Source organism: Lutra lutra, chromosome 7 (assembly GCF_902655055.1).
Source record: "Lutra lutra chromosome 7, mLutLut1.2, whole genome shotgun sequence".
Classification (NCBI taxonomy): Eukaryota; Metazoa; Chordata; class Mammalia; order Carnivora; family Mustelidae; genus Lutra; species Lutra lutra.
The window spans coordinates 73,749,539-73,770,717 of record NC_062284.1 but is presented as its reverse complement, the minus strand read 5'-3'; the positions used below and the strand labels follow the sequence as shown (position 1 = coordinate 73,770,717).

At 55.8% G+C, this 21,179-nt stretch overlaps 2 protein-coding genes across 5 annotated transcripts in view; both read left to right on the top strand.

Moving 5' to 3' along the window:
• The window catches only part of ACIN1 (apoptotic chromatin condensation inducer 1), a 34,894-nt gene extending 24,784 nt beyond the window's left edge, over window positions 1-10,110 (top strand). For 2 of the 3 annotated variants that reach the window (XM_047737747.1, XM_047737749.1), the window contains 11 exons: window positions 518-659; window positions 4,194-4,236; window positions 5,129-5,262; window positions 5,360-5,512; window positions 6,026-6,167; window positions 6,706-6,851; window positions 7,229-7,336; window positions 7,476-7,583; window positions 7,826-8,150; window positions 8,262-8,362; window positions 9,166-10,110. In XM_047737747.1, coding sequence (XP_047593703.1) covers window positions 518-659; window positions 4,194-4,236; window positions 5,129-5,262; window positions 5,360-5,512; window positions 6,026-6,167; window positions 6,706-6,851; window positions 7,229-7,336; window positions 7,476-7,583; window positions 7,826-8,150; window positions 8,262-8,362; window positions 9,166-9,492 — 1,729 coding nt within the window. In that variant the 3' untranslated portion in view covers window positions 9,493-10,110. The remainder of the gene's footprint in view (window positions 1-517; window positions 660-4,193; window positions 4,237-5,128; window positions 5,263-5,359; window positions 5,513-6,025; window positions 6,168-6,705; window positions 6,852-7,228; window positions 7,337-7,475; window positions 7,584-7,825; window positions 8,151-8,261; window positions 8,363-9,165) is intronic. The other variant, XM_047737746.1, reaches the window with a different exon arrangement.
• An 830-nt stretch (window positions 10,111-10,940) lies between these two features.
• Window positions 10,941-21,179, top strand: CDH24 (cadherin 24). Of its 2 annotated transcripts, none has more exons than XM_047737750.1 (13): window positions 10,941-11,230; window positions 12,787-13,091; window positions 13,283-13,577; window positions 13,732-13,851; window positions 13,925-14,092; window positions 14,266-14,453; window positions 14,851-15,104; window positions 16,042-16,178; window positions 18,393-18,514; window positions 18,596-18,707; window positions 18,930-19,178; window positions 19,750-20,780; window positions 20,879-21,179. In XM_047737750.1, exons 2-12 carry the CDS (start codon window positions 12,891-12,893, stop codon window positions 20,247-20,249), a joined length of 2,346 nt encoding a protein of 781 aa, XP_047593706.1. In that variant the 5' UTR covers window positions 10,941-11,230; window positions 12,787-12,890; the 3' UTR covers window positions 20,250-20,780; window positions 20,879-21,179. The 2 variants fall into 2 exon arrangements, with proteins under 2 accessions (XP_047593706.1, XP_047593707.1); XM_047737751.1 differs by having other exon boundaries at window positions 10,942-11,230; window positions 13,397-13,577.

The window sequence follows — 21,179 nt, the reverse complement described above, 5'->3', positions numbered from 1 at the left end:
TGGGTCGGTAGGCCTTATTAAGCAGTTGATTATAAACACAAGCGTGGGATCACTTGCCACAGCCATTCTTTCTTGTCTTAAGCAATCAGGCTTCCCTTAATTTCTCATGCAATTTTGTTAAAAGATGCCTGTGGCCAGGGGATAGGGAGGGTACAGGGTTGTGGGCAAATCGGTCACGTTTGAGGGACTGTTTAGAGGGCTGTTTCCTTTCCTTGTAAGGGTACTCTGTTGAATTGCCTAAAAACAGTTGGTAGTCCTGACCCCACACGTCACAGCTTTATCCCATCTGAGCAGTGGGTGGATATGGTTGCTACGATCTGTGCTCTTCTTCCAAGGAAAACAGTTTGCCAGTTGTCCTGTGGGGGCAAGGTATCTAGTCTCATCTGAAAAGTAGCTCTCCCAGCCCCACCCAAGTAATGAGGCATGGGGGTTTCCTGACCCCAAACCTAACATCTTGCTCTCTCTTCCCCTTGGTTCTTCCCTGCCCTTCCCTCCCTACCTCTCCCCATACTGTCAGTGAGGAGAAGGAGGAAGTGACCATGGACACAAGTGAAAACAGACCTGAAAATGAGGTTCCGGAACCCCCCGTGCCTATTGCAGACCAAATCAGCAATGATGACCGCCCAGAGGGCAGTGCTGAAGATGAGGAGAAGAAAGAGGTAAATTTCCAAGCCACCTGTTGGGGTGGGTGGACAGGAGGGGGCCGAGGAGAGTTAGACCACTTTGGTAATCACTCTTACACAGTGGGATAGCTTAAAGGAGGGGGTAGGCAGATTTGGATCAGGATAGGGCCAAGGGAGATTTCGCTGGTTTAGCAAGGGAGACCCCTTGTGATGGGGACAGGGTTCATTCATTCCTCTTTTTTTGTTGGGGAAGTGCAGTCCAGACTGTTGGAAGTTTGTAACTAAAGGAAAAGTCAGTTAATGGCCCTTTATCCAACACCCAGGCCCAGCTTTCCCTGCTACCCTCTCAGGCTTCTCCCTGTGGTAACTGTTAGCTTTCCCTCCTTTTTAAAAGCCTGTGGGGGCTCACCGCCATCTAGTGGGCTTTGGTGGTTCTCAGCTGATGAACTGTGCTGAGGAATTTTTGTTCCTCCTCTGCCCTCTAGTGGTCATATGGGAGAGATATAGCTATTTAAGAAGCCAGCACTTGGGGTGATCCCAAAGGCCCCTTCTCCATATATCTCTGACTCCTCTGCTTCCTTTTTTAGCATATATGTTATCTCGTATCCTGCACCCAATTCATGGGGACTCCCCCCATCAGAGCCAGCGAAGTCTTCTTGGCTCTTAAAGTAATAGTGAAAGAATTAGCTGGTTTTGGGAGCGGGGTAACAGGATGGGAGGGACTGTCCTGTGTGTAGCCTTTCTTTGGTGTGTGTTGCGGGGGTGGGGGCCGGTGAAAGTGATTTGATGTGCAGAATATTATTTATTACAAGGTCCTTCTTCCCCGTAAAACTTTGTCCAAGTACCTCATGTACGGTAATCCGCCCGTAAAATATAACCCTGCCCAACTGGCCAATCGCTGATGCCGCCTCTTCCTCTGGACCCACCCGCTGCTACTGAGCTGCCCAATCAGAGCCGAGTCTGCTATCCAGGTGTCTTGGCCAGAGGGGGGCATGTATATGGGATCCTGTGATGGGCCCCCTTTTGCCTCCCTGCCTTGCTTACATCAGGGGGCCAAGAAGAGCACTGTTCTGGAGAGACTTGTATTGAGAAAGCAAAAAGCATTTGGAAAGGGGTGGACTTGCATCATCTCCCTATTTGGGACACCCCAAGAAGAGCTTGTGTCAGTGCTGGGGCGCCTGTCCACATGCCCTTACCCTTTTGAGGACTGTGGGTTGCCTTGTTTGCTACAGACTGTTGGGATTCCCATCTAGGGCACCAAGATCTCCTAAAGAGTCAATGTTTGTGATCACAGTGCCATGCTGTAAAATACCGAGTGGAGGCTCTCGGCTTAAGCTGTGACGACTAGGAGCCCTGCAGAGAAGTCTAGGTTTGAGCCCAGGGATTTAATGCTGATGACAGCCAGCCATGTATCACCACTTGCTCATCAGATGGACTTTCCTTTGGTCCCTGTTGTCCATGGTGAAGGGCAGCATGTGGGTTGCTCCAACTTCTCCTCCATCCCTGGAGGCAGGGGCTCATCCATCCACCTGACTGGAAGCACTGTCTCAGCTGGAGTCCCTGAGGAGATGCCACACACAACTCTCAGAAGAAAAGTATTCTGACCTTGCTGCTGAATGTGTGCCAGGTCCTGGGGCTCTCCACCTACTGCCCCCAGGCTGCCTTCATCAGAGGCTCCATGATCCCACTCGGTGAGAGGACCCCTTCCCCATTTACAGGCAGAGGAGAAAGGGACTCTGGAGTCATCACCTGGATTCCAAGTATTGGGTGGTGGTATTGCTGGATCTTGCCACTGGTGGACATAGGGTCCTGCCTGCCTCTCACGATAAAAGGCCAGGACCATTCCTGCTGCTCACAGGCCATCTCATCAGGGACTGCAAGATGATGCCCCTACAGGGCTGGGACTGATGTCTCTGCCCCTTTTCCCCCTGTACCCCTCGCTGAGCCTGGCCACCACCAGTGAACTGTCTTGACATCATGGAAACTGGGCAGCGTCCCCCCACACGTTTTCCTCCCGCCCCCCCTGCGCCCCTGGGAGGACTCTGGCAGTGCCGTGCTGACCACCACGCCGTGCGCCCACCTTTTTTGCCAACCCAACCCCCCACCAATTGCACAGCGCCTAGCAGGGAGGGCTCATTCTGATTGGACCGGCGGTTGACTAGATACAGTACACAGTGAGGTGCGATTGGCTGAACTGAAGATCCCAGGTGTGAGATGGTACCTGGAACATTTGTCATATTCCTAGTTATTTTCTTCTTTATTTTCTTCTTCTTCTTTTTATTTAATCTTTTATTTTGATTATTTTCTCTTTATTTTTCTGATTTCTTTATTGGATTTATTTATTTGGTTCATGTTTTTCCTGTTTTAATTAAGACCTTTTTTTTTCCTTCTTTCTTTACTCTTTTTTCTTTTCTTTTTTTTTTTTCTTTTCTTTTTTTTTTCTTTTTTTTTTTTTTTTCCTCACTAACTTACCCATCGAGAGCGGCCCGGCTAGGGGTCAGGTTGGCCCTTAACGGAGACCAAGGAGACTTGGTTAGACGACACAAACGGGGCTGGGGGGTGGATGGGGAAAGGGGATTTCATCAAGAGGGTCCTGCCCTACCCTTTAGAAGGGTGGTAGGTCTTAGTTTTTCCAGAAATAAGCACTGAAATCTGAAAATACTCTAATCCCCTTTTCTCTCTCTCCCTCTTTTTGCTCTATCCAGAGTCTTTCTCCCACTGAGTGTTTGGGGCAAAAACTTGCTCAAAGGCAGGTTTGGGAGTTTCTGATCCTTGGCAGAGCTCCTAAGGCTTAAGCCTTGGTTGGAGAGGAAACCGTAAGGCTCTGGTAGAGCTCTTTATAGTGGGTTGAAAAGCCAAGAGACTCCCTGGGGACAGTTTGCCCCTCAAAAAAAAAAAAGCTTTCCTTTACCAAAGGCACCTTTAGAGTCTTTCTCCTGGCACTTGGCTCAGGAGCATCCTCTTTGATGGGTCTAGTGCTGCTCTGCCCTTTAGGGGTATGGACAGCCTTAACAGTCTGCTGTCCCAGTAAATCAGAACCATAGTCCTTGGATGTCAGGCTGGGCATTGAGAAGAGAGGAGGCTTACCTTGTTGTAGTGATCATCCCAAAGTTGGTTTTCCTTGCTTCCTCATGTTTTCTGAGAGTTTGCAAGAAGACCTGGGAGGACTAGATGACCCAGTTCTGGGCATATCTTGTTGGGTTTGGCACCCTCTTGACCCATAGAGACAGTGGAAGAGGACAAGACCTATGCCTTTAAAGGGCTGGGAGGCTCCTGAATTCCTCTTCCAGCTTATTTCTGGTTAAGCTAATACACAGGTGTGGTATGGACTAGATGACTTTCCCCTGCTGTGATGTTTGATTTTATTTTTTTCTCTAACTTGCATTGATTCTGCTTCGTTTTTGCCGTTTGCCGCTTCTGTTTTGGTCTCTGTCTGTCTCTGTGTCTCTCTCTCTCTGTGTCTTTGGAGCCTGTGCTAAGACCGCCCCATCTAACCTCCTTCCCCCCTCTCTGTGGGGTGTGTCTCTTTCTCTTTTTTTTTTTTTTTCTCCCCTTTTCTTCTCTATACAGAGCTCGCTGCCCAAATCATTCAAGAGGAAGATCTCCGTTGTCTGTAAGTCTAGCCCCAAATCCCTGATAAAGGTCAGGAGTACCATAAAAATCAGTTCATAGAGAAATAGGTTTCCACTCACTCTCAGTGGCATTCTTGGGTCATCCCTTCCCACCCCACTTCCTCCACCCAACGAATCTACATCTTCTTGGCATATGTAGGGTTCCATTTTGAAATTCAAAACTTCAGATAATCCTTGTCATTTTCCCCAGGTCACATTTCTTTCTTAACTAATGACACTATAAGGTGTCTCACAGTTTCCTGTCTAGCCCTGCGTGCATTTTCTCTTTCAGATACCTGAACCCTCAGAACCAGCAGTGGGTTTGAGGGACTCCTCTATAATGTTTATCCGTTTATCTTTTATTCTGAGGGAGTGTCTGAGGAAAGGAGAGTGCTCACACCTCAAACAGTAACATTTTTATCATTTTCCCAATGAGGAACTCTAAATCGAAAAAGTGTGATAGATCTTTATAACTTAATGTGAAGTCATAGTGTGAAAGTGAACCTAAAGCATGATCAGATCACGACACAGTCTTAAACTTTACTTAGACATCAGTATCACATAGCCTTGTTTTTCTGCATTCTCTGTCCTGCTCAGTCTGTCTTCCCCATGACTTTAGTTATTTCTGCCACTAAAAGTTTAAACTGCTCACCACCCTAGTTAACCATCCCTCGTTGCCTTCAGAGATACAGCAGTTTTTATTGGTCAGAAAGTGGCTCCAGTCCTTTTATTGTTCACTCTGAAGCATGGTTTCCCCAATCCCCAAATACAGTTTCCTTAAGTAATAAACCTTTTACTGAAATTCCAGTCGAAGGCTGTCTTTAGGTGTTAATGGTGTGAACCAGCGGAGGACCTAAGACCATCTAACTGTTCGGTCCTATTTCTTGGGGACAGCAGCTACCAAGGGGGTGCCAGCTGGAAACAGTGACACAGAGGGGGGCCAGCCTGGTCGGAAGCGGCGTTGGGGAGCCAGCACAGCCACCACACAGAAGAAACCCTCCATCAGTATCACCACTGAGTCACTCAAGGTGAGGTGGGAGGAGCCAGGGAGGGGAGGATGAGACACATTGAGGTGGGAGTAGACACGGGCCCAGTGTAACGGGGTGGGGGGTATCTGTGTCCCAGAGCCTCATCCCCGACATCAAACCCCTGGTGGGGCAGGAGGCTATTGTGGATCTTCATGCTGATGACTCCCGAATCTCTGAGGATGAGACAGAGCGTAATGGTGATGATGGAACCCATGACAAGGGGCTGAAGATCTGCCGAACTGTCACCCAGGTAAGGCTCTTGTACTCAGTGTCAGGGGAGCAGGCAGTGGATTGAGTAGGCAGCCAGGCTAGAGTCCTGGAAGGGAGATCTGCCATCTCTGTGGAGGGTTGGGCTAATTGCGATTTTAGGGGTCAGCAGATTACCACATCCTACCTCTTGTCCATAATAAAGAAAATTTTATTAGAACAGGGCTACACCATCTCATTTACTCTTATCTCTGGCTGCTTAAGTGCTGCAACGTTCTCCTTGAAGAGTTGCAACAGAGTGTATGACTCAAAAGGCCTAAAAATATTTCTCATCTTGCCCTATACAGAAAAAATTTGCCCACTTCTGCCTTCGTTTTCCTCATGGCAGAGCTGAGGCATTCATAATCCCAGGATCCAGTGGAGGAGAATGAAATTTTTCCCCTAGTGGAAGGAACATGCTAGGTTGACTGTCCCAGCCTCTCTCAGGAAACCAGAGGCGGAGAAGAATGGGCCAGTTTGGTATTTAAGAGTTCCTCGATTATCTGATACCTTACAGGTAGTTCCTGCAGAGGGCCAGGAGAATGGGCAAAGGGAAGAAGAGGAAGAAGAGAAGGAACCTGAAGCAGAACCCCCTATACCTCCCCAGGTTTCAGTAGAGGTGGCCTTGCCCCCGCCTGTGGAGCATGAAGTAAAGAAAGGTGGGTCAAGCCCGCAGCTCCCTGAATCCCCAGTGCACTTTATTTGGACCTCTCTTAAAAGCCTTTAATGTTTCCTGCTTTTTATTCTAGTGTTTTGCATCTCTGTTTTACCTTCCTTTCCTAGTTAGTAAGCTGCTTGAGAGCTAGGTTTGAATCTTTGAATCTCTATAATGAGGAGCTTTGCCTAGATAGCACCTTTTTTTTTTTTTTTTTAAGATTTTATTTATTTGACAGAGATAGGAGAGCACAAGTCAGCAGAGTGGCAGGGAGAGGGAGAAGCAGGCTTCCTGCCAAGCGGGGAGCTTCGAAACAGACTCGATGCCAGGACCCTGGGACCATGACCTGAGCTGAAGGCAGAAGCTTAACTGACTGAGCCAGCCAGGCGCCCTGCCTAGACAGTACCTGGCACATTGTAGGCACTCAGCACAGTTGGGTGGAAGAGTGACTGCTTGGTAGGGAGTAAGAGAAAGGCAGTAGCGGAAGTAAGAGAGCTAGCCTTGCTCCCTGCTGAAATCTGTTCATATGCTCTTTTTGATAGTGACTTTAGGAGATACTTTAACTCGACGTTCCATTAGCCAGCAAAAGTCTGGAGTTTCCATTACAATTGATGACCCAGTCCGAACTGCTCAGGTGCCCTCCCCACCCCGGGGCAAGATCAGTAACATCGTCCACATCTCCAATTTGGTGAGTTGGAGTCATTTCCCACAGCACCGCCTTGTTCAGTGGTTAAAAGTTTGAGCTTTGCATTCCTGTTACTTAATCTTCCAGTCCTAGATCTGCCAGTTACTCACTTATTGAGTGACTTAATCTTTCACAGCCAGTCTCCTCATCTGAAAAATAGGGACAAAGTATGAGCCTACAGGGCTGTCTGGAGGATTTATAGAGGGCTTGGCACATAGTGTCTCCCTTAGTGTTACTGCTCTTCGCTCCTCTCACACTCCCCCCTCTGCACCCACACTCTGAAGTTGTACTCCTGTGCCAGATACTTGGGGAAGCTGAAGACTAGTTACAGGAGTGTTCTTGCCTTCTTCAAGACCTGGAAACTCCATTTTCCTTGGCAGGTGCGCCCCTTCACTTTAGGCCAACTAAAGGAATTGTTGGGCCGGACGGGAACTCTGGTGGAAGAGGCCTTTTGGATTGACAAGATCAAATCTCACTGCTTTGTAACGGTGAGGGGAGGAAGCTGATTTTCTAGGTTGTGGCGCATATTTCCTTTTGTAACCAATGTGGGCAGGTTCGAGGGCGTTGTGGCAAGTGGGAGGGATTGAGGCCTGTTGTGACCCTCTGCCTTCTCCCTTCCTCCACCAGTACTCAACAGTAGAGGAAGCAGTTGCCACTCGCACAGCTCTACATGGGGTCAAATGGCCCCAGTCCAATCCCAAGTTCCTTTGTGCAGACTACGCCGAGCAAGATGAGGTAAGAAACCTAGGGAAAGGAAGGAGGAGAGGGGCAGGGAAGGCCATTATCTGCTAGAATCCAGCTGAGATCCTGGCCAAACCTGCAGTCACTGAGATTCCTTCTCCCTCTTCTCCCTACCCCTTGGTTCCTTTTGTTGGACCGTGGGGCTCCAAAATCTGTCTGCCCTGATAACCTGGGCTCCTTCAGTGGGAGTGTTATCCTCTCCATCCTGACTGTCCTTGTCCCTCCTCTACCCACAGCTGGATTATCACCGGGGCCTCTTGGTGGACCGTCCCTCTGAAACTAAGACAGAGGAGCAGGGGGTACCACGGCCCCTGCACCCCCCGCCCCCACCCCCAACCCAGCCACCACAGCACCCCCGGGCAGAGCAGCGGGAGCAGGAGCGGGCGGTGCGGGAACAGTGGGCAGAGCGGGAACGGGAAATGGAGCGGCGGGAGCGAACTCGATCAGAGCGTGAATGGGATCGGGACAAAGTTCGAGAAGGGCCCCGTTCCCGATCACGGTCCCGTGACCGCCGCCGCAAGGAACGTGCGAAGTCTAAAGAAAAGAAGAGTGAGAAGAAAGGTACTTAGCTGTGGGGACACACATACCTGCTAGTAGGTGGGAAAGGAACCCAAATGGGATGGGACACAGGGTCATAGGGCATAAGGTCTGACTCCCTTTCTTCCACCTCAGAGAAAGCTCAGGAGGAACCGCCTGCCAAGCTGCTGGACGACCTTTTCCGTAAGACCAAGGCAGCTCCCTGCATCTACTGGCTCCCGCTGACTGACAGCCAGGTGAGTGCCCACTTCATGCTCCACTCCGAGTAGCAGCCAGGCCTCACAGCGGTGCAGGGAGACGCACTTGACTACTGGCATGCTTAGGGCCCAGGTATCGGCATAGGATAATAAGGGAAGAAACGATGCATCAAGGTAAGGCAGTTTGAAGAACCAGGTGACTATGCCACAGAGAAGCCAAACCTGAGTGTGAAGATCAACATGAAGACAGGAACTGGGTTTGTGCATCTAGGAAGCTGACTGTGCCAACCATCCTTGGAAATTGGTTTCAGCTAGCTGAGAAACCATTTCTTTGTTTTTCTGTTTGCTTCTAGGATTTTTTGCCCTTTTTTTTTTCAATTTTTATTTATTTAGTAAGTATTCTGTACAGCAAATGTGGGGCTCAAACTCAAAACCCCAAGAACAAGAATTGCATGCTCTTCCAACTGAGCCAGCCAGGCAGCCCTAGGATTTTTTGCTTTTTAAATTTAAGTTTCTTTGTAATGAGCCTTTTTGGGAATTTGAGGCTGGTGTACTCCACTGAAGGGAAAAGTAGTTTGTTCACATCTGAGTAGCTAGGGAAATACCAAAGGCGGGGCATGGGGCATGGATGGTGCCCGCTGCCTATCGTGGGTATAAAAGGCAAACATTTGGAGGGATTAGGCCCAGAGACAAAGATGTGATTGCAGACAACCCCGTTCCTGCTTAACGGCAAAGTGGGCAATGATCCTGAGCTAGGGCAGGGTCCAGGGACATACAGACAAAGTGGGACTGGCGTGAGTGGGGCTGAGATCCCTCTTCTCTGCCTTTGCTACCTGCTGCAGATTGTTCAGAAGGAGGCAGAGCGGGCTGAACGGGCCAAGGAACGGGAGAAGCGGCGAAAGGAGCAAGAAGAGGAAGAGCAAAAGGAGCGGGAGAAGGAAGCAGAACGGGAACGGAACCGACAGCTGGAGCGGGAGAAGCGTCGAGAGCACAGCCGAGAGAGGGACAGGGAGCGAGAGAGGGAAAGGGAGCGTGACAGGGGTGATCGAGATAGGGATAGGGAGAGGGACCGAGAGCGAGGCAGGGAGAGGGACCGCAGAGATACCAAGCGCCACAGCAGGAGCCGGAGTCGGAGCACACCTGTGCGGGACCGGGGTGGGCGCCGCTAGCCAGGAACACATGAGGGAGAGCTGCAGGCATCAGCCACCCTGCCCTGGGGGGTTCGAGGCCACAGAGGGATAGGTACAATCTCCACCGCCCTAGAACCAGGGGTCTTTCACACCATTTACCCAGTGCTCAAGTATGGCTGCCACCTGTCCCCACATACCAAATGGAGCAGTGGCTGTCTTTCCCCCCCCAAAGCCCCACCCCCATAACCTATCTCTTGGGAGTTAGCCCTCTCCTCCCTCTCATTTCCCATTGTTGAGTCTGAGAGGGAAGAGCTAGGTTAGGGATGGAGGTGGTTGGCCCAGAGGTGGGGAACAGCTAGGAGCCCCAGACCTCTCATTTTTCCTCCATCCTGCTCACCACCTCCTTTGGGTACTCAAAACCCCCTCTTGGGAACAGCTGGGGCCAGGACTGGGTCACCTATGAGCTGAATCAGCATCTCCTCCTGAGTCCCAGGGCCCCTGCAGTTCCCAGTCTCTTCTGTCCTGCAGCCCTTGCCTCCTGCCCACCGGTTCCACTTTATATCCACCTTTTCCTTTTGTTCAATTTTTATTTTTATTTTTTTTATTATTAAATGATGTGGTCTATGGAAAAATAATAAAAATCTGACTTAGTTTTAACTAGTGTGTGTGACTGACTTTCCTTGGGCAGGGCCTGGGGAGAGCCAAACTGAATTGAAAAGGATGGCTCAGCGCTGAGGCACCATTGCTTTCGCTCCATACCCTAGTTTAGGCAGGCTGCTGTTTCCTGGAGCAGGAAATTCCCACCCTCCATCTCTGTCTTGGTCTATCCACATCACCACAGAGCGTCTTCCCACCAATCCCAACCCCCCTCCCCCCACCTCCAGGAGGTCAGAGGGGAAGACCCCTGAGAAGAGGAGGGTCCCAGACCAGGTTCCCCAGTCCCGGGTTAGAGGCCTTTAGTCACCTCGCCACCTACAAGGCGCCTCCCACAGCGGCCGCCAGGGGGCAGCAGCCACTCGCTCAGTGGGAGCCTGTAAATGAGATTCCCAAAAAGGTTCCACTCCCCACCGCCGTCCCCTCCCGCTGCTGTCGTGCCTCGGTCCCTGACCTGCTCCCTGGGCCCAGCCTGCGAACTCCCTGGACCCTTCTGACGGCCTTAAGCGCTCCCCAGTCGGCCGGCTGTGGTGCTGCGCACCGGCTCCCCAAATGCCGCCTCCTTTCCGCCGGGGTCCACAGCAGCCCCAGACGCTGCCCTGGGAGCGGGAGCCCGGCCTCTCTGCGGCCGGCGCCTAATTCCCCGCCTCGCCGCGCGCTCGCCTTTCGACCCGCGGCGGGGGACGTGCGGGGACGCTCGGCGCTCCCGGCTGCACCCTCCCCGCCAGCCCTTCGGAGACGGCCTGGCGCCGGGGCCTGGACGTCCTCCCGCCCGAGTGCCCCGCCGGGCGCTGCGGGCACGGCCCGGGAGGGGCGCCGCATCTGTATGCGCCCGGCGGCCAGGCAGCGCCGCCCCCACCCCCGCCGCGCGGGCCCGGGCTGGCCGGGGAGGGTCGGAGGCTGGGCTCTCTCCCGCGCGCCGCGGAGCCGCCTCGCTCCTCCGCAGGCGGAGCCTCCTTCCCCCGCCCCCTCCGTCTCGCTCCCTTGTTCTCGCCGGGGCCGCTCAGACCTGCAGCGGAGCCGCGGCGCCCGCTCGGATCGGATCGGGGCTGCGCCCCTGGGACCCGGCGAAGGGGGCTGGCGGGGACGCTCCCCGCCGGCCTGGGCCCCTCGGCACTGTCAGGTAAGGGCGCCTGTCCCGGAGCCCGGGATCGGGAACCCGCGAAGGGGCAGCAGGGGGCCCGCAGCCTGCGGGTGTCTTAAGAGCGGTGCGCTCCGCGGCTGGGAGCCCACTGCCGGTTCCCTTCTCCCGCGCTCTACCTCTTTCCCTTCTTCCCCCGCACCTCTCTCCCTCTTTTCCCCATTTTCCTCTTCCTCGGTTTCTCTTCACCCTCCTTCTCTCTGCCAGTTTGCCTCCTCTGCCCCTTCCCTCTCCTTCTTGCCCTTTCTTCACACCCTCTTCCTCTTTGCCGTTTCCTTCCCCTACCTTTCCTTTCCTGTCTTTCTCTTTGCCTTTTCCCGCTCTCCTTTCCTTCCCCTGTCCCTTCCCCTCTCGCCTCCTCTTTCCTTGCCTCTATCCTGTTTCCCACTCCTCCAGCCCTTTCCTCTCCTCGTCCTGCCTCCGGCTCGGTCCCCGGCTTCCCTCTTCCCCCGGGAGGGAAAGGACTGGCAGGTGTGTGTCTGCTCTGGGGGAGGAGGGGCAGCAGCCACAGCTACCTGAGCCCCCCCCACCCCCCCACCCAGGAGGAGAGGGAGGAGACAGCAGTGGGAAGGGTCCTCTCTCTGGCTCCATTCCTGAAGCCCCTCCTGGCTACCCCCGCCGCCCCCCCCCCGCCCCCCCCGTCTCAGATCGAAGTTCCAGAGGCCTGCTCTGACCCCCTGCTGCTGAGGGCTGCCCCCCACCTGCCCATCACTTGCAGAAAACCCCTCTGCCACCCACCCTCACCATTCCCAAACCTGTTACCTATGACTCCTCTCTGCCTGTCAGACACCCAGGCTGCCTCCTTTGATCTCTCTCCTTGTCTCTTGCTGCCATTCTGTCTCGGTCTGTGCCGGACAGTGCCTGAGTCTGGGTCTCACCATCACTAACACTGAGTCTGTAGTCTCTGCTCTCCTCTCTCAGCCTCTTGGCCCTGCCCCCAGCTCTACACCCTCTTCTTTTGGCTCTGGGGCCCCCCACTCTGCCTCAGGAGCCCAGTCCCCCTCCAAGGACTTCAGCTGGCAGTGTGGGCTGGGGGCAGGTTCGGGAGAGGTAGGGTTCCCAGTGGAGAAGGGACTTTCACAGGCTCTCAACCCTGTCTAAGGCTGCACGCCTTCTCCTAGCTCAGCCTGACCCCAGACACCCTGAGACCACACCTCCGTGAGTCCCAGCCCCTGGATTTTAAGCCCTTTCCCTGGTAGTCCCCAATGCCTCCAGCCCCCGGGGTGCATGGCCAACCTGGAATAACAGGGGCCAGATCTGGGGTTCCAAACCTACCCCGCATCTCCCCTCCTGTTTTCTTCCCTCGCTTCTCTATTCAGAGTTGACTGGTCAGAGATTTATCAGCTTGTAGGGCTGGAGGTGAATACAGGCAGAGCCTGGGTGGAGGGAAGGATCAGACTGTCTGCTCTGTCTCAGTCTGGGTTCTGGGCAGTGGGGTGTCTGGTTCCTTGGAGGTCTGATCTTCAGCCTCTAACTTTGGCTGGGGGACGGGGAGAGTTAAGGGTTTCCTTGACCCTGAACAGCTACCTGCCCTACAGGTGTGGATCCATGGGGTAGCCCCAACGCGTCTGCCCTTCTGGCCCGGCCAGCTCATGCCTCAGTACCCGGGGACAGTGACCAGAGCCCTGGCTGGACCCCAAACATGTGGGGCCTGGTGAGGCTCCTGCTGGCCTGGCTAGGTGGCTGGGGCTGCATGGGGCGCCTGGCAGCACCAGCCCGGGCCTGGGCAGGGTCCCGGGGGGGCCCAGGACCAGTGCTGCTGCGGAACCGAAGGAGCTGGGTGTGGAACCAGTTCTTTGTCATTGAGGAATATGCGGGTCCAGAGCCTGTCCTTATTGGTAAGGTAAGGACCAGCCCTCCCCAGGTCTGCCCTGACTCTCAAGGCCCTTAGGCCCAACCCTACAACTTCATCACTTCTTCAACGACCTTGGTCCCTCAGGATTCCCAACACTCCACCCAGTCATAAACCTAGACTCTTTAACCTTTCTGTCCCCATGCTTGGAACCTGCTGCCGTTTTTCCCTGACCCCTACAGCTGCACTCGGATGTGGACAGGGGCGAGGGCCGCACCAAGTACCTGCTGACCGGGGAGGGGGCAGGCACTGTATTTGTGATTGATGAGGCCACAGGCAATATCCATGTCACCAAGAGCCTGGACCGGGAGGAGAAGGCACAGTACGTGCTCCTGGCCCAAGCTGTGGACCGAGCCTCCAACCGGCCTCTGGAGCCCCCGTCAGAGTTTATCATCAAGGTGCAAGACATTAATGACAACCCACCTATCTTTCCCCTTGGGCCCTACCACGCCACGGTGCCTGAGATGTCCAATGTTGGTGAGTACCCCAACTCTGACCATCCCAGATCTCGTCTCCTGGAGCACCCTCACCTCTCCTTCCCGCGTTGCTCTCGTGTCTGGGTCCCCCTCATTTGCTGTTCTTTCCCACCTGGCCCTGCCCCTGCTGAGTGGGGTGCCGGGATCCCCCACAGGGACATCAGTGATCCAGGTGACTGCTCACGATGCTGATGACCCCAGCTACGGGAACAGCGCCAAGCTTGTGTACACCGTGCTGGATGGACTGCCTTTCTTCTCTGTGGACCCCCAGACTGGTGAGGCTAGAGCTCGGAGCCTGGTAGGGCAGCCATGCAAACAGGCACCCCCTAACCCGTCGTCTCTCCCTAGGAGTGGTACGGACAGCCATCCCCAACATGGACCGGGAGACGCAGGAGGAGTTCTTGGTGGTGATTCAGGCCAAGGACATGGGCGGCCACATGGGGGGGCTGTCGGGCAGCACGACAGTGACGGTCACCCTCAGCGATGTCAACGACAACCCCCCCAAGTTCCCTCAGAGTAAGGGGCCAGTGCTGTTCCCAGAGCCGTCCTTTGCCTGCCCCCACCCCCTACAGCCTCCAGAGAAGCTTTCCCTCCCCACCCTCCCCCAGCCAGACCCCAAGAGAAGGAAGTGCTGGGAGAAGGAGGAGGGCTGGGGACCTAAAGATGTCTCCCCTCCGTCCCCACTCAAGGCCTATACCAGTTCTCTGTGGTGGAGACGGCTGGGCCAGGCACCCTGGTGGGCCGGTTGCGGGCCCAGGACCCAGATCTGGGGGACAACGCCCTCATGGCCTACAGCATCCTGGATGGAGAGGGGTCTGAAGCCTTCAGCATCAGCACGGACTCCCAGGGTCGAGACGGGCTCCTCGCTGTCCGCAAGGTTAGCCTCCTGTCTGCTAACACTTGCTCATACTGCCTCTTGCCCCATGAGGCTCCCTTCTAACTGGTCTGGAACAGACTTGGGACCACTGCATTGAAGCTTAGAGAACACGGTTATCTCGTCCTCTTTCAGATGAGGGACTGGGGCGAGCAAGTGGGAAAGCCTGACTCAGGACTATTCGTGTAGCCCATCTATGATGGAGGTGGGGGCAGACCTAGGGTCCCAGGCTAAGTAATCTGCCTCACCCTGACCACCATGGCCATTGCCCCTCAGTGCCTACATCTCCTCTCAGGAGGGCGGAGCACTGGAAGCTGGGGAGGGGACCTTTCAACTTCCAGGAGCTGGGGCCTGCCCTGGTCTCCATGTGCCTCAGTCACTCCACCTCCTCTCCCCATAGCCCCTGGACTTTGAGACCCGGCGCTCTTATTCCTTCCGCGTGGAGGCCACCAACACCCTCATTGATCCAGCCTACCTGAGGCGAGGGCCCTTCAAGGACGTGGCCTCCGTGCGCGTGGCTGTGCAGGACGCCCCAGAGCCACCTGCCTTCTCCCAGGCTGCCTATCACCTGGCAGTGCCTGAGAACAAAGCTCCTGGGACGCTGGTGGGCCAGGTCTCAGCAGCGGACCTAGATTCCCCAGCCAGCCGGATCAGGTGAGCTGGGGCGGGGCAGGGGAAGGGCCGAGCCTCAGGGGAGGAGACCAGTGGCAGGCTATTCCCACCGAGGTTGGGCACCTCCTGGCAGAGGTCTCCCTCCCAGCAGGGCTGAGGGTCTGGGAAGGCCTGGAGGGCTCTGCTAGCTCCGCCCCCCCAGCTCCACCCATCCCTCTGGGAGGATAGCAGTGGCGCCTCCCAGTGGCGGTGCAAGCAGATGCAAGGTCATCTGATGTGCGCTCTTGCTGGATGACTGGCTACCCAACCCGTCACTCCCTTGGCGCTGCACACTTTACCCACTTGGGAACATTCAGTTCTCACAACGGGCCTGTGAAGTAGGTACGGTCGTCCCCAGTTGTTTTAGAGGCCAGGCCCGGACAGCTTAAGTTCCTTGCCCAAGGTCACACAGTCAGGAAGCGGCAGAGCTGGAACTCCAATCCAGATTTGTCTGCCTTGAGAAGAGCTGCTTTTCCCACCTTTCAGCATCCCGGCCACGGAAATGAGGGAGGTGCTGGTGTCACTCCCATCTTGGTTGAGTAAACAGAGGTTAAATGATTCACCCAAGGTCACACAGCTGGTCTGAGGCAGAGCTAGCCTGGAGTCTCTGGATCCCTAGAATAGAGCCCAAAAGTCAGAAAGACAGGCTGTTTACTCCCTTCCACCTCTTTCAGTCTCTCCCCCACCAGGAAACCCAGTCCCCCTGAGTCTTAGGACTGGTGTTTAATGTCCATAACTTCCCCAAGCCATTTGTCTTTTAAGGGGACCCTAATATGAATCATGGCTCTGGGTACCCTGGGCATACTCAGCCCCGTGAGCTCGGGCCCTCTGTCCGGAAGAGCCAAGAGGCCCAGCAAGACGAACAGAAGGGAGGGAGGCCTAGCAGCAAGCTCCAGCGCTGCCCACAGATCAGCCTCCAGTTCCGCTCCATCTTCCCCAGATACTCCATTCTCCCCCACTCGGATCCAGAGCGCTGCTTCTCCATCGAACCTGAAGACGGCACCATCCGCACGGTGGTGCCTCTGGACCGTGAGGCTCGAGTCTGGCACAACCTCACGGTCTTGGCCACGGAGCTCGGTGAGGAGTCCCGGACCTCCAGGAGACGGGGGAGGCTGCAGGCGCCTGGCAGAGGAGCTGTCCCTGAGGGGGGAAGGGGGAGGCAGTCACTGCCACCAGACCTCACCAGTGTGCAGGGCTGCCTTCCCAGCCTGGATCACCACTGCCAGGCAGGCTTCCTGGTCTCTGAGGCTGGGCTGGCCTGGGCACAATGCATCTGTCTGTGTATTGCCCTGACTTTAAATTCACTCCCATACCTGACTTTCCCCAACTGGGAAACCTCAAATTACTCCTGAGTCCTGGGAAACCCCAATCTGCACCCTGGCAGACCCTGCCGTCCTGCTGTCTGCTTCAGGCTGAAGCCAGGGTGGGGCTGGGCCCCTCCTCTGGAGACCGACTGGGAGGGTTCCAGCAGCCCCTCCCCGGGATGCCCTGCAGAGAGCCCTCAAGGCAGGGGAGAGGGCCAGCTCCTGCCCCTGTCAGCCACCAGTTGCCAGCAGCATGCTTTGGCTGGCTCTGGGCTGCGTGGCCTGTGGAGGCAGGGACACCTCCCTTCCCTGTGGGAACCTCCCCTTATCACTCCTGCTCACACCCCAGGGCCTCCTGCATTTGCCTTCTGTGTCCTGTCTCTGAGAACTGTCATTGTGCTCATGAGATGTTTGTACAGGGCAGTGAAGAGCTCTATGTATGTGCACATGTGAGTGCAGACCTACGTGTGTATAATTCCATGTGTGTAACAGTTCATATATACCCACACGTATTTGTGTGTGTAGTTGAGCAGATAGAATGTTTGTGCGAATGTGTAATTAGAGGTATATAAGCATCGGTACAGGTGGCTGTAGGTATCGTTTTGTGTCTGTGAGTGTTCGCGGACAAAGAATTTATGACTTATTATGTACCAAGTACTGTTCTACTGCGTACACATTAGTACCAAACGTGGATCGCTTAATGTAATCACCACTACAGCTTTAGGAGGGAGGTACGATTACTTCCCCACTCGAAAATAAGGAGACTCGGACAAAGAGAAGTTAAGTAGCTGCCCAAGGTCATGCTGCTGTGAAGGGGCAAAGCCCGAGACCCTATGAGGCTGTGGAGTCAGAGCACTTATCCCTGCCACCATGTTACCTCTTATGTGTAGAAGGTCATGTTTATGGCCCCGTCGCTGTGTGTTACGTGGCGTTGCATGCATGTCTGTCCATGTGAATGTCCCTGTGTGTATGCAGTGTTGAGAGTTGCCTGTGTATACATTGCTAGCCGTGTGTGTGTGTGTGTGTGTGTGTGTGTGTGTGTGTGTGTTTCCCTCTCTGTCTTCTCACCCTCCCACCAAATCCTGCTCTCCAGCAAACCCTAAGATCAACTAGCAGGCCTAGGACCCTTATTGCAGAGAAGGAATGGAGCCCCGAACCCTTAGCCAGAGAGCCCACGCAAGCCTCCCTTGCACAGGCTGGGACCTTGGCCCTCTCCCCGGGGCCAGCCAGCTCTCTCCCCACCTGGGAGAGGACTAAAGAGTCTGGGAGGCTCAGCCAGGAGAAGTGAGCACCAGCCTGGGCAGGGATACCTGTCTTCCATTCTTCCTTGGATAGCACTGGCAGTGAGGAGCAAGTCAGGGTGATGACGGGAACAACCTGATGTAGGGTCGCATGAAGAAGGGGGCCTGTGTCTGGCTGTGGCCCAGGCTGGCCTGGCTCCCCTAGGCCAAGTCTAAGTGCTACTCATGGCTATACCGTAGCCTTCCTACCGTTGATGGGGCATGTGTGTTTGTGTGTGTGTGTCTGTCTGTCTGTCTCGCGGGTACTATGAATGAAAATGCATACTCTCGACCCTGGGTCGGGGTGACACTGAATGCACGGTGTATATCCAACACCCACTCCACGCATGTTGTATTTGTTGTAAATGCTGCGTGTACATCGAATACGTGGTATGAATGCGTTTGTTTCATGACTGTGGCCTGCATGCATCCTGTATGCACCTTCTGTCTGCCTTTCACTTACGGCACACGTATGCCTGTCCTGGGTGCTCCGCCCCCCCATGGAATGTACCTTCCGCACTGCACTTATCTTGGCTCCCACCTGAATGTTGTTGTATACTCTTGGTGTTGTTCCGTTCGTCTCACACCATTTGCCCCATGTGTGCCCACGTGACGCGTGTATATGCTGGGCGCTACATGGGGCATCTATGCCCACACACCGTGCATGTTGTGTGTAAACTACTGTGTGTGTCATGTTCTGGCTTCAGACAGCTCCGCACAGGCCTCCCGCGTGCAAGTGGCCATCCAGATCCTGGATGAGAACGACAACGCCCCCCAGCTGGCTGAGCCCTATGACACCTTTGTGTGTGATTCGGCAGTCCCCGGCCAGGTGAGCCGCTGCGGCAGAGGGCTCGGGACCTTAAGACCTCCCAGTGCCCACTCCATACAAGGCCTGTCTTCTTCCTCCCAGTTGATTCAGGTCATCCGGGCCCTGGACAGAGATGAGGTGGGCAACAGTAGCCGTGTCTCCCTTCAAGGTCCTCTGGGCCCCGATGCCAACTTCACTGTCCGTGACAACCGAGGTGGGTGGCCTCCCTGCTCTCCTGCTCCCCTACCATCCCCTAGCCTGGCCTGCCTCACTGCCGCCCCCACATCTGGGCCCTCCACCTGACAGAAGGTAGATGTGGATGTGCACACATTTGCTCTTTGCCAACCCTCCCCATGGGAAGCTGTCTCCCTGGGCTGTGCCCACCCTACTGGGACCATGTCTCAGGAAGGGGCCCCACACCTTCCCTCTCCCACAGATGGCTCCGCCAGCCTGCTGCTGCCCTCTCGCCCTGCTCCACCCCGCCAGGCACCCTATCTGGTTCCCATAGAACTGTGGGACTGGGGGCAGCCAGCCTTGAGCAGCACTGCCACAGTGACTGTCAGCGTGTGCCGGTGCCGGCCCGATGGCTCGGTGGCTTCCTGCCGGCCCGAGGCTCAGCTCTCACCGGCCGGTCTCAGCACTGGGGCCCTGCTTGCCATCATCACCTGTGTGGGCACCCTGCTTGGTGAGTCTGGCCACCTCGGAACATCGATGTGGGGTCTGAGCCTGCAGGGGGTCGAGAGAGGGGCCAGGTCCCTGGATCTGGGGAAATCCCCCCCCCTAGGGATTGAAGGAAGCCCCATGCCCAGATTTTCCCACTCCCTTGTGTGTCCAAGAGAAGAGCTCTGGCCTCACGTCCCTGACATTACCAACCCACAATGCTAGCCAGAAGCCTTAAAAAACGTTTATTGAAGCCTGACTGGGCGGCACATGGTGCCCGGCACATCACTTGTGCTAGTTCGGATTCATCCTTTCAACAGCCCTAAGGGGGAAATTCATTTCCCCTGTTATCTACACAAGCCCTCTAAGGGTCAAAGAGGTTCAGAGAAGTGAAGCAACTTCCCACAATCACCCGACGAGTGCAGGGTGAAGTCAGGCCCCAGACGAGGATTGCCAGGTGTCAAACCCAGGTCTTGCCACCCCGGGCCACACTGTCTCCTCTGTCTCCCAACCTGCGCGCGGTCCGGAAGGAAGCAGGCCACCGTGCTCCCGGGGACCCCGCAGACTCAGCGGGCCTGTGTGCGCCTCTCTCCCAGCCCTGGTGGTGCTCTTCGTGGCCCTGCGGCGGCAGAAGCAGGAAGCACTGATGGTGCTGGAGGAGGAGGACGTCCGCGAGAACATCATCACCTATGACGACGAGGGTGGCGGCGAAGAGGACACGGAGGCCTTCGACATCAGCGCCCTGCAGAACCCCGACGGGGCGGCCCCGCTGAACCCGGGGCCACCAGCGCGCCGCGACGTCCTGCCCCGGGCCCGGGCACCCCGCCAGCCCCGGCCCCCCGGGCCCGCCGACGTGGCGCAGCTCCTGGCGCTGCGGCTCCGTGAGGCGGACGACGATCCCAGTATGCCGCCCTACGACTCCGTGCAGGTGTACGGCTATGAGGGCCGTGGCTCCTCCTGCGGCTCGCTCAGCTCCCTGGGCTCCGGCAGCGAGGCGGGGGGCGCCCTCGGCCCCGCCGAGCCGCTGGACGACTGGGGGCCGCTCTTCCGCACCCTGGCTGAGCTGTACGGGGCCAAGGAGCCCCCGGCCCCCTGAGAGCGGGCCCCAGCCCTGCCCGCTGCGGTGGGGCACCCCTCACAGGCCCTCTGAGTGAGCCCCCACCCCCTGGGCTCCAGGCAGGCGGCAGCAGCCTGGGGGCGAGCCCCCCAGGCCTCCTCTCCTCCCGGTGTCCCTCTTCCCGGCTTCCCCAGGGCAACCTCCTTCTTACCTCCCTTCTCCCAAGTCGTTAGTTTGTCTCCCTCCAGGGATCTCTGTCTCTTTCTGTAACACTCTCCTGTCTGGGTCTGGATTGTGTGGTTCGACTCTGAATCTCTCTGTTCCTTCACTGTGATTCCACTCTCTCCGTGACTCTGTTTTTGTCTGCCCGTTTCCAAATCTCTCCCACACCCTCTCTCTGTCTCCCTTGCCCACACACATGCTCTGTGTCTGTCTCCTGCCCACATCTGCCTGCATTCTCTCCGGTCCCTGTGACTGGCTTTTCAGTTATTTCTGTTGTCCATCCCAAAAAGCAAGAGAAACTTCCAGCCACTGCTGCCCACCCTCCTGCAGGGGGATGTTTGGTCCCAGGTCAGTGCCCCTAATTAAGGGGGAGGAGGGAGCAGAGGTATGGCCTGAAGCCCTCCTCCACTCACTGCCTAGAACCCCTGGCTCTCGTGTCTTTACAGACCTGCCCGCATGGTTCCATCCATCACTCATGGCCTCATCCTGGCTCCACTGGCCTCCAGCAGAGAGAGGGTGCCAGCCCACCTCCCAGGGCAAGAGCTCCAGCCCCCCACATGGCCGCCTCCCTGGAGCTCTGCGCAGCTGCAGCTGTTGGCCTGCCCTGGGCATCCCAGCTCTGGGCATTGTCTTGTGTGCTTCCCAGGCCCCAGGGGGAGGGGAGGGGAAGGAAAGGAAAGAGGGAGGCAGCTGGGGAAGGGGAAAAAGGGAGGAAGGGGAGGGGCCTCCATCTCTAATTTCATAATA